Source organism: Silene latifolia, chromosome 8 (genome assembly GCF_048544455.1).
Source record: "Silene latifolia isolate original U9 population chromosome 8, ASM4854445v1, whole genome shotgun sequence".
Lineage (NCBI taxonomy): Eukaryota > Viridiplantae > Streptophyta > Magnoliopsida > Caryophyllales > Caryophyllaceae > Silene > Silene latifolia.
In genome coordinates this window covers 111,157,161-111,171,952 of record NC_133533.1, presented here as the reverse complement: position 1 = coordinate 111,171,952, position 14,792 = coordinate 111,157,161, and the positions used below count along the sequence as shown (strand labels likewise).

At 34.2% G+C, this 14,792-nt stretch overlaps 1 protein-coding gene across 1 annotated transcript; it reads left to right on the top strand.

Moving 5' to 3' along the window:
- The first annotated feature begins 1,949 nt into the window (after nucleotides 1–1,949).
- LOC141595757 (secreted RxLR effector protein 161-like) lies at nucleotides 1,950–2,561 on the top strand. The gene has a single exon (XM_074415722.1). It carries the CDS (start codon nucleotides 1,950–1,952, stop codon nucleotides 2,559–2,561), a length of 612 nt encoding a protein of 203 aa, XP_074271823.1.
- The last annotated feature ends 12,231 nt before the right edge of the window (nucleotides 2,562–14,792 follow it).

Genomic DNA, 14,792 nt, shown 5'->3' with positions numbered 1-14,792 from the left:
ATTATCTCGTTATAATCTGCGATTTGAGAAAAAAAAATTCCCGACTGACATTCTATATGGTTTTTTTTTAACGAAAATCTCAAATCAAACATATCTTCGATCATAAATTTCTGAATGACCAATTTCATTTTATCAATTTATAGATCTCGAATAGTTAATCAATTTGGAAAAAAAATTAGTCAATTCCGATTTCTGGTCTATAATTTATTCTCAATTGAAAATTTTAAAAACGATAAAAAGGACATGTTGTGCTTGAAAATCAAATTTCAAGGATATCATGTGCACAAACTTAAAAAGTTGGATACCACGTGAAAAATGACAAAGTTCAAGGGTACCACGTGAATTTTCCGATGAAATTTTACGTGGTAGAAAACCCAATATCTCATATTTTAGATGCTTTGGGAGCAAATGTTTTGTTCACAACAATGGTAAAGACAACTTGGGAAAATTCGATCCACGTAGTGATGAAGCGGTTTTTATTGGTTATTCCGACCATAGCAAGGCTTATAAAGTTTATAACAAACGAACCATGCTAATTGAAGAAAGTGTCCATGTCATATTTGATGAATCTAGCATTCTTGGACAGGTACAAAATGATGGAGAAGATGATGAAGATGACGATTTTGAGATAGGTCTTGTGAGAAAAGACTTTGTGTTTGAGGATGAGGAGGCTCCAATCAATGACTTTAGGCAACAGTTACAGACACTGTTGCCTTCTGATGCAAGCACCAATCCAGGGGGAACAAACAGAGACATCGTTGCCTCTGATTCCACACCTCATTCAGCAACGGTTCCCACGACTATTGCCTCCACTTCCAGAACAGTAACAGTCTCGGACACTGTTGCCTCAGGAGAATCCTCAGACACTATTCTAGATCCTTCCTCTAATCAACAGACAACAGTCTCATAGACTGTTTCCTCTGAGGGGGAACAAAATGCCTTTATCCCAAGAAAATGGAAGCATCAAAGTTCTCATCCTCTTTCCAACTTAACAAGTGACTTAAATTCTGGAATAAGAACAAGGGCATCTTTACACAACTTTTGCGCTCATAATGCCTTCTTATCCCAAATCGAGCCTTCAAATGTGACTATCGCCTTAGCCGATGATGATTGGCTAGTTGCCATGCAAGAGGAACTAAATCAATTCAAAAGGAACGAGGTATGGCACTTAGTCCCTAGACCACCCAACCATACCGTCATTGGTACTAGGTGGGTCTTTCGCAATAAGCTTGATGATTCGGGTGAAATTGTAAGGAATAAAGCTAGGCTAGTGGTGCAAGGTTATAATCAATAAGAGGGAATCGATTATGATGAAACCTATGCACCGGTAGCCCGGCTTGAAGCCATACGATTACTCATTGCTTTTGCGGCTCACAAAGGCATTAAACTCTTCCAAATGGATGTCAAAACCGCTTTCTTAAATGGATATTTGGAAGAAGATGTCTTTGTGGAGCAACCTCCGGGTTTCTTAGACAATGATTTTCCTAAACATGTTTTCAAATTAGACAAAGCTCTTTATGGTTTAAAACAAGCACCTAGGTGTTGGTATGATAGGTTGTCTAAATTTCTCATTGAAAACGGTTTTAGAAGAGGTTCCGTTGATAAAACATTGTTTTTAAAGACACGATCACTTTGAATCGTTAATTGTCCAAGTATATGTTGATGATATTATATTTGGTGCAACTAATGAACTTCTTTGTGTCTACTTTTCGGAACTAATGAAATCGGAATTTGAAATGAGCATGATGGGTGAGCTAGGATTCTTTATTGGGCTCCAAATCAAGCAATCTAAGGATGGAATCATGATCCATCAACAAAAGTACATTAAATAAATGCTCAAGAAATTTGGGATGACTCAAGGTAACTCTCACGATACACCTATGGTACCCGAATCCAAATTGGACAAAGATGAACATGGTAAGAATGTTAGTGAAAAGGTGTATAGAGGTATGATTGGACCGCTACTTTACCTAACCGCTAGTCGTCCCGATGTTCTCTTTAGTGTTTGCTTATGTGCTAGGTTCCAAGCAAATCCGAAAGAATCCCATTTCAAAGCTGTTAAACGAATTCTTCGGTATTTGATTGGAACACAAAATCTTTACTTATGGTATCTCTTATATTGTCCCTTTGATCTTATAGGTTATTCCGATGCGGACTATGCGGGGTGTACGGTGGATCGTAAAAGTACATCCGGTGTTGCTACTTTCTTGGGCCCATGTCTTGTTTCTTGGGCTTCGAAGAAGAAAAATACGGTCGCTCTTTCTACGGCCGAAAGCGAATATGTCAGTGCAGCGCACTGTTGCTCTCAACTCTTATGGATGAGACAACAACTTTCCGACTTTGGTATGTTTTACGATTCCGTCCCCATTATGTGTGATAATACAAGTGCTATAAACATTTCAAAAAATCCCATCCAACATTCACGAACTAAGCACATTGAAATCCGACATCATTTTCTTCGTGATCATGTAGAAAAAGGTAATATTAGTCTTAAATTTTGTAAAACCGAGGATCAAATTGCGGATATTTTCACTAAACCACTTGCTAGAGCACAATTTTAAAAACTTAGGTTAGAGGTTGGCTTGATTAATAACATGTAATCACTTTATTTATTCACATTATCTCATATGATTGACTAATTAGAGTGTATAAGTGCAAAACTTGATCACCCTAGCAAAACATTTTAAGAAACCTGGTTGATGATTGTGTTTAAGTGTATTTATTCAAATTTGTGTTTATCTTCCAAAGATTTTTGTATTTGATGATAATGCAAGTCTTCCTCTACACACCTCCATAAAACTCCCACCCACTACCCAAATCCAATTAAACCTCATCTAACATCCTTCATTACTCTTCCCTTTTAAACCTGATAAACCCAACATACATTTTAAACCCTCCATCACCTCCAAGTTAAGTCAACAATAGCAACTACCCACATCTTCATCACCTCGAAATCCATGATAGCTACAATTTGACCTTGAAGAAGAGGAAAAGGAAAATTCACTCCAAATGCTCATCGACTTGCTGTTGAACGCCATCGCCAAAAGCAATCCAAGGTGACATGATCTGAAATCGTCCAAAAAAAAAAAAAAAAAAAAAAACGCTGCTCTTCCTTCATATGCTGAAACGAAATATATGAATATGATTGAAGATGACCCATTGATTACAAAGGTTTGTGTGAAAGTCTCCAATAATCTTATGTTGGATTGAAGAAAAGAAAGTGGAAAGAAATCAAAGGTTTTGAATGTAAGGGATGAAGGAAAATGTATCTTAATTGAAGAAATTAAGAAGGAATTTGTGGACATATGTCAAGATTAGATCTAAATTGAATACTCAACCGATTACAAAGCTTGCCAAGAGTGGAATTTGTGTGTTTGACAGACCGCCGAAAATCTTTTTTGTTCTGGTCATTGTTTTGCGTTCTCCGGGAATTAATCTTTCTCAACTTTGAAACCCGGTTCATCCTAAGCCTAACCCACAAATTAGCCCCTAATTTTGCTCACTTGCTTTATTATCTTATCAAGTTATTTGGTTTATTTACATTAATTTGCCTTCATATGTTTAAATACTCTCTATATCCTAACCTTGGTGCTTTGTTGTGTCCGTCTTCTTTTGCCTTCACTCTCTTGATGATGTCAAGAGGGGGAAGTGGATCTATAATGTGTGCGGATGGTATTGTTCATACTCTTGCTAGTGTTCATAAGTGTTTAATATTAGTAATTTTATTCTTGTGTTTACTCTCTTTAATTTCTAATATGATCTTATCTCATTGCTCACTAATTCTAAAGACTAGTTGATTTTGATTATCTTGTTAAGGGGGAACCAAAAGGGGAAAGACACATTATATTTTGGCTTGTCATCATCAAAGAGGGAATTTGTTGAGCTTATTGTGTTGATGATGACAAACCAAATGTTACTAATGTTTTCTCTTAAGTTTACTTAATAGGAATTGTCGATTTGTTGATTCAAGACGATTGAAGCGTTGGATGAAGACCGCCTTGTATTTAATTTGGGTCATTAGAATTGAGATAGAAAATATTGCGTTTGATATGCCAAGGCAACAGTGTCGCCCACTGTTGCTGTTCTAGACGGATAAACCATGCTTTTCAAAGATGTCTTTTAAATTGTTGAACAAGTTTGTGAGGAATCCTAACCAACTATTCTGAGTAATTGGTTTAGTTAGTAACTTGTAAACTTTGCCCAAATTGGTTAAATGCTTTAAGATTGATCTTTTGAAAGCACTTTCAAAACCTTCCTTTCTTGTGCAAGTCACATGTGTGACTCTTGACAAGGAAAGGAAATTTTACTTTTCAAAAGCTTGTTTTTCAGATTAACCACTTTGGTGCAAGTAAGAAAAACTGAAATCTTTTGTCACATATTACTTGTCTTTGGATTGACTTTCAAATTTGATTTTTTTTATATTAAAAGACTCCTCCTTTTTCTCTATAAAAGGAGTGCTTCACTCCTTGAGAAAAACACACTTCACATTTGCTAAAATCTGAGAAAGAGATAGAAAACATTTGCAAAAGCTCTTAATATTTTCAAGTGTCTAAAACCTTTTAGTTGCAAATTTTTCTTATTTCTTATGAGTCTCAAAATGGTTTATTCATCTAGTATGACATAGCTCTTAAGTGAACAAATTAGAGACATTTGATTGTGGGGATCTTGTTGAGAAGTAGATTTGACGTAGGCTATTTCGGGATCCTAAACTCTTCAGCTACTTAGCTCAGCAATAAAATTGATAAATCGTGATTTATTAATTAATTTTTTTTCAATTGTTTTGATGATGTGGGAATATAATTATCTGAGAGACTGAGACTAGAAAGTTGAGTGATTCTGAAGGATGATTTTTACTTATATCCGAAGTTAATGGACTTAAATCATAGATTGAATATTTTAGGATAAGGGATAAATAGGGATGCTAACGAGCCAAACCGAGCAAGATCAAGCCTTGCTCGACCAACCATTAGCAGAACCCACATGTTAGATCACTTGTACTTCTGATCTTTAACAAAATATTAATGCTCACCATTTATTACGTGCATGCTATTTGTTTGAATAATATTAGTAGGGTTTGTTCTTCTATTAGTGGAATTGTGAGTTTGAGTTTTTGTGATGGGTCATCATGTTTGTCCTTATATGTGTGTGGAGGGTTGTGTATTGCAGACAGCTGCTCACGAACTGTCTCGTCTCATTATCACTCTCATGATCATATATCAATATTAGTAGGGTTTGTTATTCTATTAGTGGTGGTTCAAAGGGTTAGACGAGCTGCACCTTCTCGGCAATTTTATAATTAAAAAAAAAAGTGGTGGTTCAAGGAGGGCCCAGACAAAGAGGGAAGATGGGCTCAGTGTTAGCTAGCCGGCCGGCAGCCGTCACCTCGGCTGGTGCTCTATGAAGCCAACTTCTGAGATCCTTTAATGAAAGAAGGACTCGTTGACCGAGGTTTGGGTTATCGGCAAAGCATGTAGTCGAGCCCAGCTAAATAGCTGCTAAACCCTACTCAGGCTGGCTATCCATGTTCCACCATTCTATGGCCCTCACTCGAGTAACAAGCTAACGCTACTTAGCTCGGCAATAATATTGCAATATTCGTTGGTTTATTACTTGTCATATTTGAAGTGTTTTAATAATGTGGGATTATAGACTAGAAAATTGGGTTTTAATTTTTTTCCCTTATATTTTATTTCCTCTATAGCATGGTTTTTTGTATGCAAGTATATACACGTTGGATTTTGTTACTGTCTTTATTTTCTTAAAGTGTTTAGAATTTAAATTCTATTTTATGTGTGTATGAATGTATGATTATTGCATTAGTCAATCACTTAGTTACTACAGTTTTTAAGACACAAGAACATGAAGGGAGGACTAGTATAGATCTCGGGCATGCATGCATGCGATAGATCCTTTACTATTTAATGTATTATTTATAGATTTTAAATTAACACGTTATTAATTTTTCATATTTTAATATGAGAATAAAAAATTAAACTGGAAATTAATAAAAAGAATTGACTAAATTAAAGTTTGTAAAATGTCTTAAAGAAAATTTTTGCCGGAAAGCCCAGTGATTTCAATTTATAATTTTTCTCAAATAATTTTAATTAATTTTGTTTTGTCATGAAACTAATAATATCAGTCTGTGTTAAGTTATCCTCTAATATAGATAGTAGCATAATAAAAGACTAGTATTGGTGCCCGGCTTCGCCCGGGCTACCTCTACTTACCATTAATTTTTTTTTTTCATTAAATAAAATTACTTAAAGTTGCATAACCCATAAATTTATCATTAATATATTTTTCTATGACATATCCTAAAATTACGACGAAAGAAATTTTGAGACTAATTCACTACTCCCGCTGTTAATATTTTACTCTTATTAATGAAATAATAGTAATAACATTTCATTACTTGCCCGTAATCATTGTTACTTTTTACTACTCCCGCCGTAATTATTATAACTGTCACTACTGCCGCATTAATATTGATAATTTCACTATTCCCGCCGTAATTATTGTTACTTTCACTATTGCCGCATTAATATTGATTATTTCACTACTCTCGTTGTTGTTTCTAGCACTTTCACTAATATCGCTGATAATATTGTTAATTTTACTATTCAAATGAGTGATTACTATCATATAACTATATCAAATGTTACTAAAATTCTTTTCTTTACTGACGAAATTACTTTTACTACTTAGACATGCAATTTTAAGAGAATTATATATTTATATAAATATATTACATATATGCATTAAATCAAATCGGAAGAATTATGCAATATTATATATTATGGAATCTAACTTGAATTATTTATAACCTACTTATTATATTTTTGTATGTTAAATAATTAACATCTCTATACATCTAATTTAATATTTTTACAAAGTTTAATAAAATTGCATAGATTTTAAATTTAATATATAATTTTATGATGATAACAATTAATACCATAAGTGTGCATGTTTATACTAATTAATTATTTTATTTTAAGGAAATTGACCATCTTCTAGTCTTCTATAAAATATTTAGGAAAATTACCAAGCATCTTCTTTTAGTTTCCTTGAAATTGACCATCTTAATTACTTATTTTATTTTAAGGAAATTGACCATCTTAATTAATTATTTTATTTTAAGGAAATTGACCATTAATATAATTTAATTTTAACCCAAACTATATAATATTTGCATAGAGATCCCTTAATCGGGTCCATCACACAGTGCTATTGATTTAAAACTATATAATATAATTAATTTGTATAACTTTCTTTAATTACATTGAAGTCCCTTGGTTCCTGGATTTAATCAATATATATATATAAGAGGCTTTTTTCAGGCAATTCTAGAGTCTCCAACTATTCTAAAACACCTAAATAATTTTAAATTAAATTAATAAATTAATATTATTAAAACTAAATCTTAAAATTATTTTAAAAGTTAAAAATAAATCTTAAAAGATAGAGAATTTGATAAGATGTCATATTTTAGTGAGGTAGAATTATTCCCTACTTTATATTAAAAAAATATACATTAAACTTATACATATTTTACGAATTGAAAATTAACTTAATTAGCCAACACTAATTAGTTCCTTATCAAATTAGCTCAACACATAATAATATAATATTATTATACTAATTAAAAAAACACAAGAAAATACTTATCACTTAAAGACCTAATTGTGTGTTACATGGACTGCAATTCTACAACTGACCCTCCAATTCCTTCACACATATATACGTAATATGTGCTGCAAAAACAAAACAAAAGACCGGACACCTGAGATTGAGGTCGCCTTTGAGGTTAATGCCAACAGTATTCTTAGCATATTGAAACAAAGCCTCAAGAAAATATGAAATGAGCATCACCAATGACAAGGGTCGTCTTAGCCATGAAGAGATTGAGAGAATGGTCAGGGAGGCCGAGTAGTTTGCAGAGGTAGACAAGAAGGTCAAGGAGAGAGTCGACGCTAGAAACAACCTCGAAACTTACATCTACAACATGAAGAACCAAGTAAGTGACAAGGACAAGCCAGCCGACATAGATTATTGTTTAAATCTTCACTTCTACGGGTTTGATCGATTTGTTTTGTGAAAAAAAGCTCATTCAACTTCAAATTGTATGCCGTAAATAACCTTGCTTACTTTTCAGAAATTATCTCCATAGAAGTCTATTTGTATGTTTGAGGATGAGATGCAGGAAGCCGCCGAAGCACGACTTGATTTCATCTTTTCGAAAACTAGCGCTCAATTTAATATAGTCCAATGAAAAACCGTAAACAATAACACACTAGGTCTTAAAGATCACTGAAATCCTTTTATCCTGCTATATTTATTTAAAATCACCAATGGTGCTTATTATTTGATAAATATTATGCATTCGTAGATTCTAAAATTGATTATCTACTCTTATGCAGGAATAGAGATAAAAGCGATAAAAAGGATCAATAATAATAATAATACATTAAGAAGGGCAAAAACAGTGTGGCAGCAACATCAGAAGCTTCAGAAGTAATCCGATGAGGAATATCACCAGCAGAAACACGACCATCACCGCCATCAAAAAACCCTAAATCCCTCTGAAAACATGAGCCCTAATCTTATTCAAACAATTAAAAGCCGACGCCTGCTGAAAAAAACTCGAAACCAATCAACCCAGCAAATAACACTCCATCTTTCTTAATCGCATTAACGAAACCGCTATGGGACAAATTTTTGGACATCGAATAGACGGAGATGGAGCTGAAACCACAGCCTTGGAGGATGAATTTCCATTCGGATCGAAGATAGGGTTTGATGGATCGAGCCATGAGGAGAAGAATTTACAGAGCAAACTTAGCACATCAGTTGAAAGATGATGATGTATGCATAAGGTATCAAAGTGTATGGTAGAAATTAGAAAGGGCAACACACGGAGCGTACAAGATCTGGGTAGTAGTTTCCAAGTGAGGCAAAAACTTTATGACCCAAGCCGTCGGAAAGTAGTAAAACAAGAACAGAGATTATACAAAGTGGTGAAATAGAAACACGATAATATTAAGTAGGGTTAATTTATAAGAATAATCCATACTAATACTCACCTTCTTAAAAACATCCCATCAAATTAACAACGATCAATCATAAATCTAATCTCATCAAACGGCCGAGGTTCAAGCTCCTTAGGAGCAAAAATCCCTGATGGGCCTGATTATACACCAACACATCGACACCGAACAGAATACAATGCCTTATTAAGGGCCTCAAAAGTCTCTGACGTCGGCGAATAGGGCGATAACCTCGACAACGGTAGAGCCAGCCCTCTGCCGCTGGATCCACCGGTGATAAGCCCGTAGCATTTTTTATAGGGATGCGCGTGCAACGGGTGCACGTAATGATGTAGAGGGCGGTGGATTTGTTGAGATTCCAGGTGTTGGATTTTGAGGAAAAAAGGTAAGTGATGGGGTTAATTTTTCATCAAAGGGATGTAATCCATGGTTGTTAGTTGGATACATACAGGGAACTCATGGATTAATGGATTATTATGATTTATCATCATTTTTAATATTTTTCTTTTTCTTAAAAGATGACCTGACTAGCAGGTGGTCGGTCATCGAGTGTAATATGAGAAGATAGTGTTAATAGTACGGTTTATTCTGAAATAAAATGAAGTTGGGATTAATATAAGAATATCACATATAGTTCGGATTATTCTTGTGAAATAAATCTATTAAGTATTCAAAGTTTGGTTATTATACATAAATTGGGTCTCAAACCTCTCATCAAACATTTATTATTGTGTGAGGCGGTCTCATATTATAAGACGGTTTAATAATGTAAAAAATAAATTTTTTTGTACAGATTTGATATGAATACTTCCACTTCTCAAAAACTAATGGAAATATACAGGGTATTGCAACAAAAAAAGGTGAAGGGCATGGTAGTCGATGCGACCGCCTTTTCCCATTGGAGTCTTCCACATTTTCTATAAGCTATATATGATATTTCCATGATATATTGGTTACACTTAGGAGTGATTTGTCACAATTAACAAAATAACCCTATATATATAAGGTGTATATCTAATAAAATAATGTTATAGTGTTTGGGTTGGTTTCAATTATACATTATTTATATTTATTTTGAGTTTTTTACCCACTAAAACTCATACGAAGTATTTGCATCCTTTTTTTTTTAACCTAGAGGGTAAAATCATTAATATTAACCAACAAGACAATCAGCTATCTCGGGCAACAACTACTATCGGTAAAATATTATATGGATATTAATTAATATTTAGAATTGTGAACGCCGCTTAAAATAGTAAAAAAGTTCCACAACAATTAAAGGAAAATCAAATTTGAAACCCGTGCAACGCACGGGCACAAAATCTAGTATATAGTATTGATGATTGATTTAGCAACTAATAATTTTTGTTGTTGAATATTTTCTACAAATATTAAGGTATTTTTGCGACTAATTAAAAAAAAAAGTGGTGGTTCAAGGAGGCAGACTAAGAGGGAAAGATGGGTTCAAGTGTGTGCATACAACTATCAATCTCGGCTGTGCTCTATGAAGCCAACTTGGACCGAGTTTCGGGTGTGTGACCGTGCACGTAGCTTAACTCATCTGATCCCCCAGACTGATTATCCAATTTCCACTATTTTATTGCCCTTGCTTAAGTAACAAGCTAACGCTACTTAGCTCGGCAATAATATTGTAAAATCATCGGTTTATTAATTAACTTCTTTTAAGTGTTTTAATGATGTGGTAATATAATTTGAGACTAGAACCGGTTGTTGTTTGTTGCCTTCTTTGTTTTCCTAATTTCATTTACTCTATCTACAATTTTTTGTATGCATGTTACTCGTTTGATTTCCTTAATGTCTTTCCCTCAATTATAACACGTTTCACCATATTATTGCCTTCGCTTGAGTCACAAGCTATAACATCACTTAGCTCGGCAATTTTAATAGCATTAGTGTTGCTTATTACTTTTAAATTGTTTATTAGCGCTTTACCAATGTGGGAATATATTTTTATACTAAAGTTTATTTTGTACATATACAGTTGATGGTGCACACTGTTAGTTCAATATAAAGGGGTGAGGATAATTGTAGTCTTCCATTGAAAATTTTTGAGGAGGCGAACTGATTCGAACTCAAAGTGGAACATCCGGCTATAATCATTAGACTAATTAAGACCCTGTTGAGATACTTTTTTTTTTTTGAAATTGTCATCTCATTAATAATCAACTAGGCGTAGGTTACAATGAAGATAACAAAAAGACAAAGGAAAATCAAGATTGCTAACGTAAAAAATACATTCAAAATAACTATCTAAATATCAGTAATGCATACGCCGCTCCAAAATCATAAATTTCTTGAATCTATGAATAATCGATGTCTTTGCATCCTTCTTGATGGAGGGAAACAGTGTAGCCGTCTTGATGTATTCATCCACGAAACAAATCTGATAATCTCCCCGTCGATTAAAACTTATTATATTGATAACAATCCCACGAAAAAATGGAAAAACCCCGAAAGAAGGGACGGAACAACAGATCTCACCAAAAGGGAGACTATTATTGAAAATAAGATAGATCTGCATAATATTAGTTGTTTAAGAAAGCTTTTGTGGGGCTTACCATCGATGGATGATCGATGAAAGCCCCCGAATAAAAATGGAGGCTAGGTTTTAGAGAGGGTTTTTTTAGAATTAGGAAATTACCCTTAATTGTTCCTAAAACGACCCTGTTGAGATACTTGGTAGCTACTCAATCATGGCAGTGATAGTCATTGGATTAATCTTGATCATTGATCATAGCAAGACCACTGAAATCACAATCTCATTCATTTTGACCTTTGTTACTACTTGTTTAGAAGGATGCAACACGGGTGTGTAAGGAGACTGATTCATTCCTATCATTTGGAACAGGGTCTGTGTAATGAGTGTCGGACATGAGTAGACAAAGAAATAAGAAGAGTCAGAGTAACATAGTCTTTGACTGATAGTACATATTAAACGCATAAGAATCATCATCTCTTTTAACTGTAAGATGGTTACATGAACACATAATAAGGATATTTTTCACTTACTCCGTATAAGAATATTTTTATAGTTACTTCAATGAACCGAGATTTGAAGTATTTATCACTTTTAAGGACGTAAACGTGTAAAACATACACGACATTTCTAAAAAAATGTGGCGAATCAAGGGCCAGGCTAGGACAAGGGAAGATGGGTTCAAGCATGCAGCCTTCGGCGATTCCCTCGATTTTGCTCTACGAAGCCACCTTCGATTTTTGGACCAGATCCAGGTCTGCCCTCGACCGAGCAGGATTAGGTTATTGCACATTGTTAAACCCACCTAACCCCTGCCTGGGCAGTCCAATGAAATTAAAGGCCCTATTCTAAAGGTTAAATGAGCCCCTATTTTTAATAAAAAGTGAAAAATAAGGGGTCAATGTCACGCATCAAATTTGAAAACTCTTAATATAAATATTGCAATAATAATTTTAAATTTAATTTTTTTGGAGCAATATAATAATATTTATGAGACTTTCAAAATAAGTATAAAATTTTTTGAACAAGTTACAAGGGACAATTAGTCTCACTATAGACGGATATCTACAATGAGAATTTTTGAACAAAGACGGCAAGACCCGTCTATAATGAGAATTTATGTGTCCACAGTGAGGGCCCTAATGGCCATAATCTCCATGAAGAACTGGTCTACCTGCCAGATGGATGTGGCCAATGCCTTTCTCCATGGAGACCTAGCAGAAGATGTTTACATGAAGCTGCCACCAGAATATTGTAATGGTGTTGTGTCTCCCACAGGACAGGGGGAGTGTGATCCTCAGATGGCTGGCAAAGTCTGTAAACTACTTAAGTCTCTCTATGGCCTTAACCTTAAACAGGAAAGGAGACAGTGGTTCTCCAAACTGTCTCAGGTTCTTATGCAATGCAATTTCAAGCAATCCCATGCTGACCATTCCCTCTTTATCAGGCAGCATCATGAAAGTACAACTGTTGTACTCATCTATGTGGATGACATGGTTATTGCAGGGGATGATCCCTCTGCCATTCAAGCTCTTAAGAATCAACGGAACTCCTCCTCCCACATGAAAGATTTGTTATAATAGTTTTAAGTACTTTGTATGGCAAAAGAGATCAAACGACATTTCCGTTAAAATCATTAATTAGACTCCGTAGTAGATTAGTTAGTGTGGGGCCCACTTTTAAACTAAAAAAATGAAAAAACATATACCAATGCAAGTATTGAACCTGCGTCGTTTAGTTACACAAATACATAACCGCCATTTCGCTAAGTATGAATTTATATATTTTACTACATTGAAATGTTTATATTTGAGGCCCCTTTGTCACTTGGGCCACGGTTCTTAGAACCTTCTGAACCCTCTATTGGACGGGTCTGATCCTTGGTGAGATGTTCCACCATTTTAATACCTCGCTTGAGTAACAAGCTAACGCTACTTAGCTTGGCAATAAGATGGTTTTATTAGTTAGGTTCTTAGTTAATTTTATGTTAAGCGTTTTAATGACTTGTGAATATGCGTTGAGACTAAAAAAGTTGGGTCTTGCCGTCTTTGTTTTTCTTATTTCATGAACTATAAGGTCTTCTTGGTGGTATGCGTATATACTCTCTCTGTCCCGGTTATTTGTTATCCTTATTTATATTGGAGTATCGCAATGAGTTGTTGTCCTTTCTATTTTAAGAATCAACTTGATGAACACAATTTGATCATTCACACTCAATTTTGTTCCACTTGTCACTTAGTAATTGACGGACTCATTCCTCTTTCCTTGGTCTGTGTGCCAAAACCAAATAACAACAATTAACCGGGACGGAGGGAGTATTAGTTAGTTGGTTTATTAGATAATTTTATGTTACAATATTTTATTCTTTCTTTTTTAAAAGAAATAATCTTCCACTCACACTTAAAAAATTAGCTCATTATTAAAGAATGTTCATTTTTAATTAGTTTTTTTAAAAAATTTAATGTTTTTTTAAATAATTTATATCAAAATTAGCACATTCACGGGCGGCACCTACTCGGCAATTTTTTAATAAAAAAAGTGGTGGTTAAGGATAGGACCAGACAAAGAGGGAAGATGGGCCGGCCTTAGTGCTCTATGAAGCCAACTTCAACGGGCCCAGCTACTTAGCTAAACTACCCCCTTAGGTTGGCTATCCTATATTCCACCATTTTATTACCCTCACTTGACACATGTGTAACAAACTAACGCAACTTAGCTCAGCAACAACCTCACAATATTCGTTGGTTTATTAATTATTATTTTTCGAACTGTTTTAACAATGTGGGAATATTTGAGATTAGAATTAGAAAGTTGGGTTTTGCTTCCTTTATTTTCCTTATTTAATTTACTCTATATATGGTTTTTGGTATACGTGTATACTCCTTGGACCTTGTTATGTCTTTATTTCCTTAATGTTTTTAGAATGGAAATTCTACTTTAAATCGACTTTTATGTGAGTATGTTTGCATTGGTCACTCAATTTTCTAAGTACAATTTTGAAGACACAAGACCACAAAGGGAGGAGGCCAAAGGAACATAGTGTAACTACTGTTATTAGATGATAAATAGAAAAAAACCGTATGTAAATGTTAATTTGCTTCTTAAACCATTCATGAAATAAGTTGAGTGGACAAATGAGCATAATAAACAAATACTCCCTTCCATGCTTATCTATCTTCCCATTTCATATTTTTGGCTCAAAGTTATTCAACTTTGACCTAAAATAACTCAAAAACTAATTAATA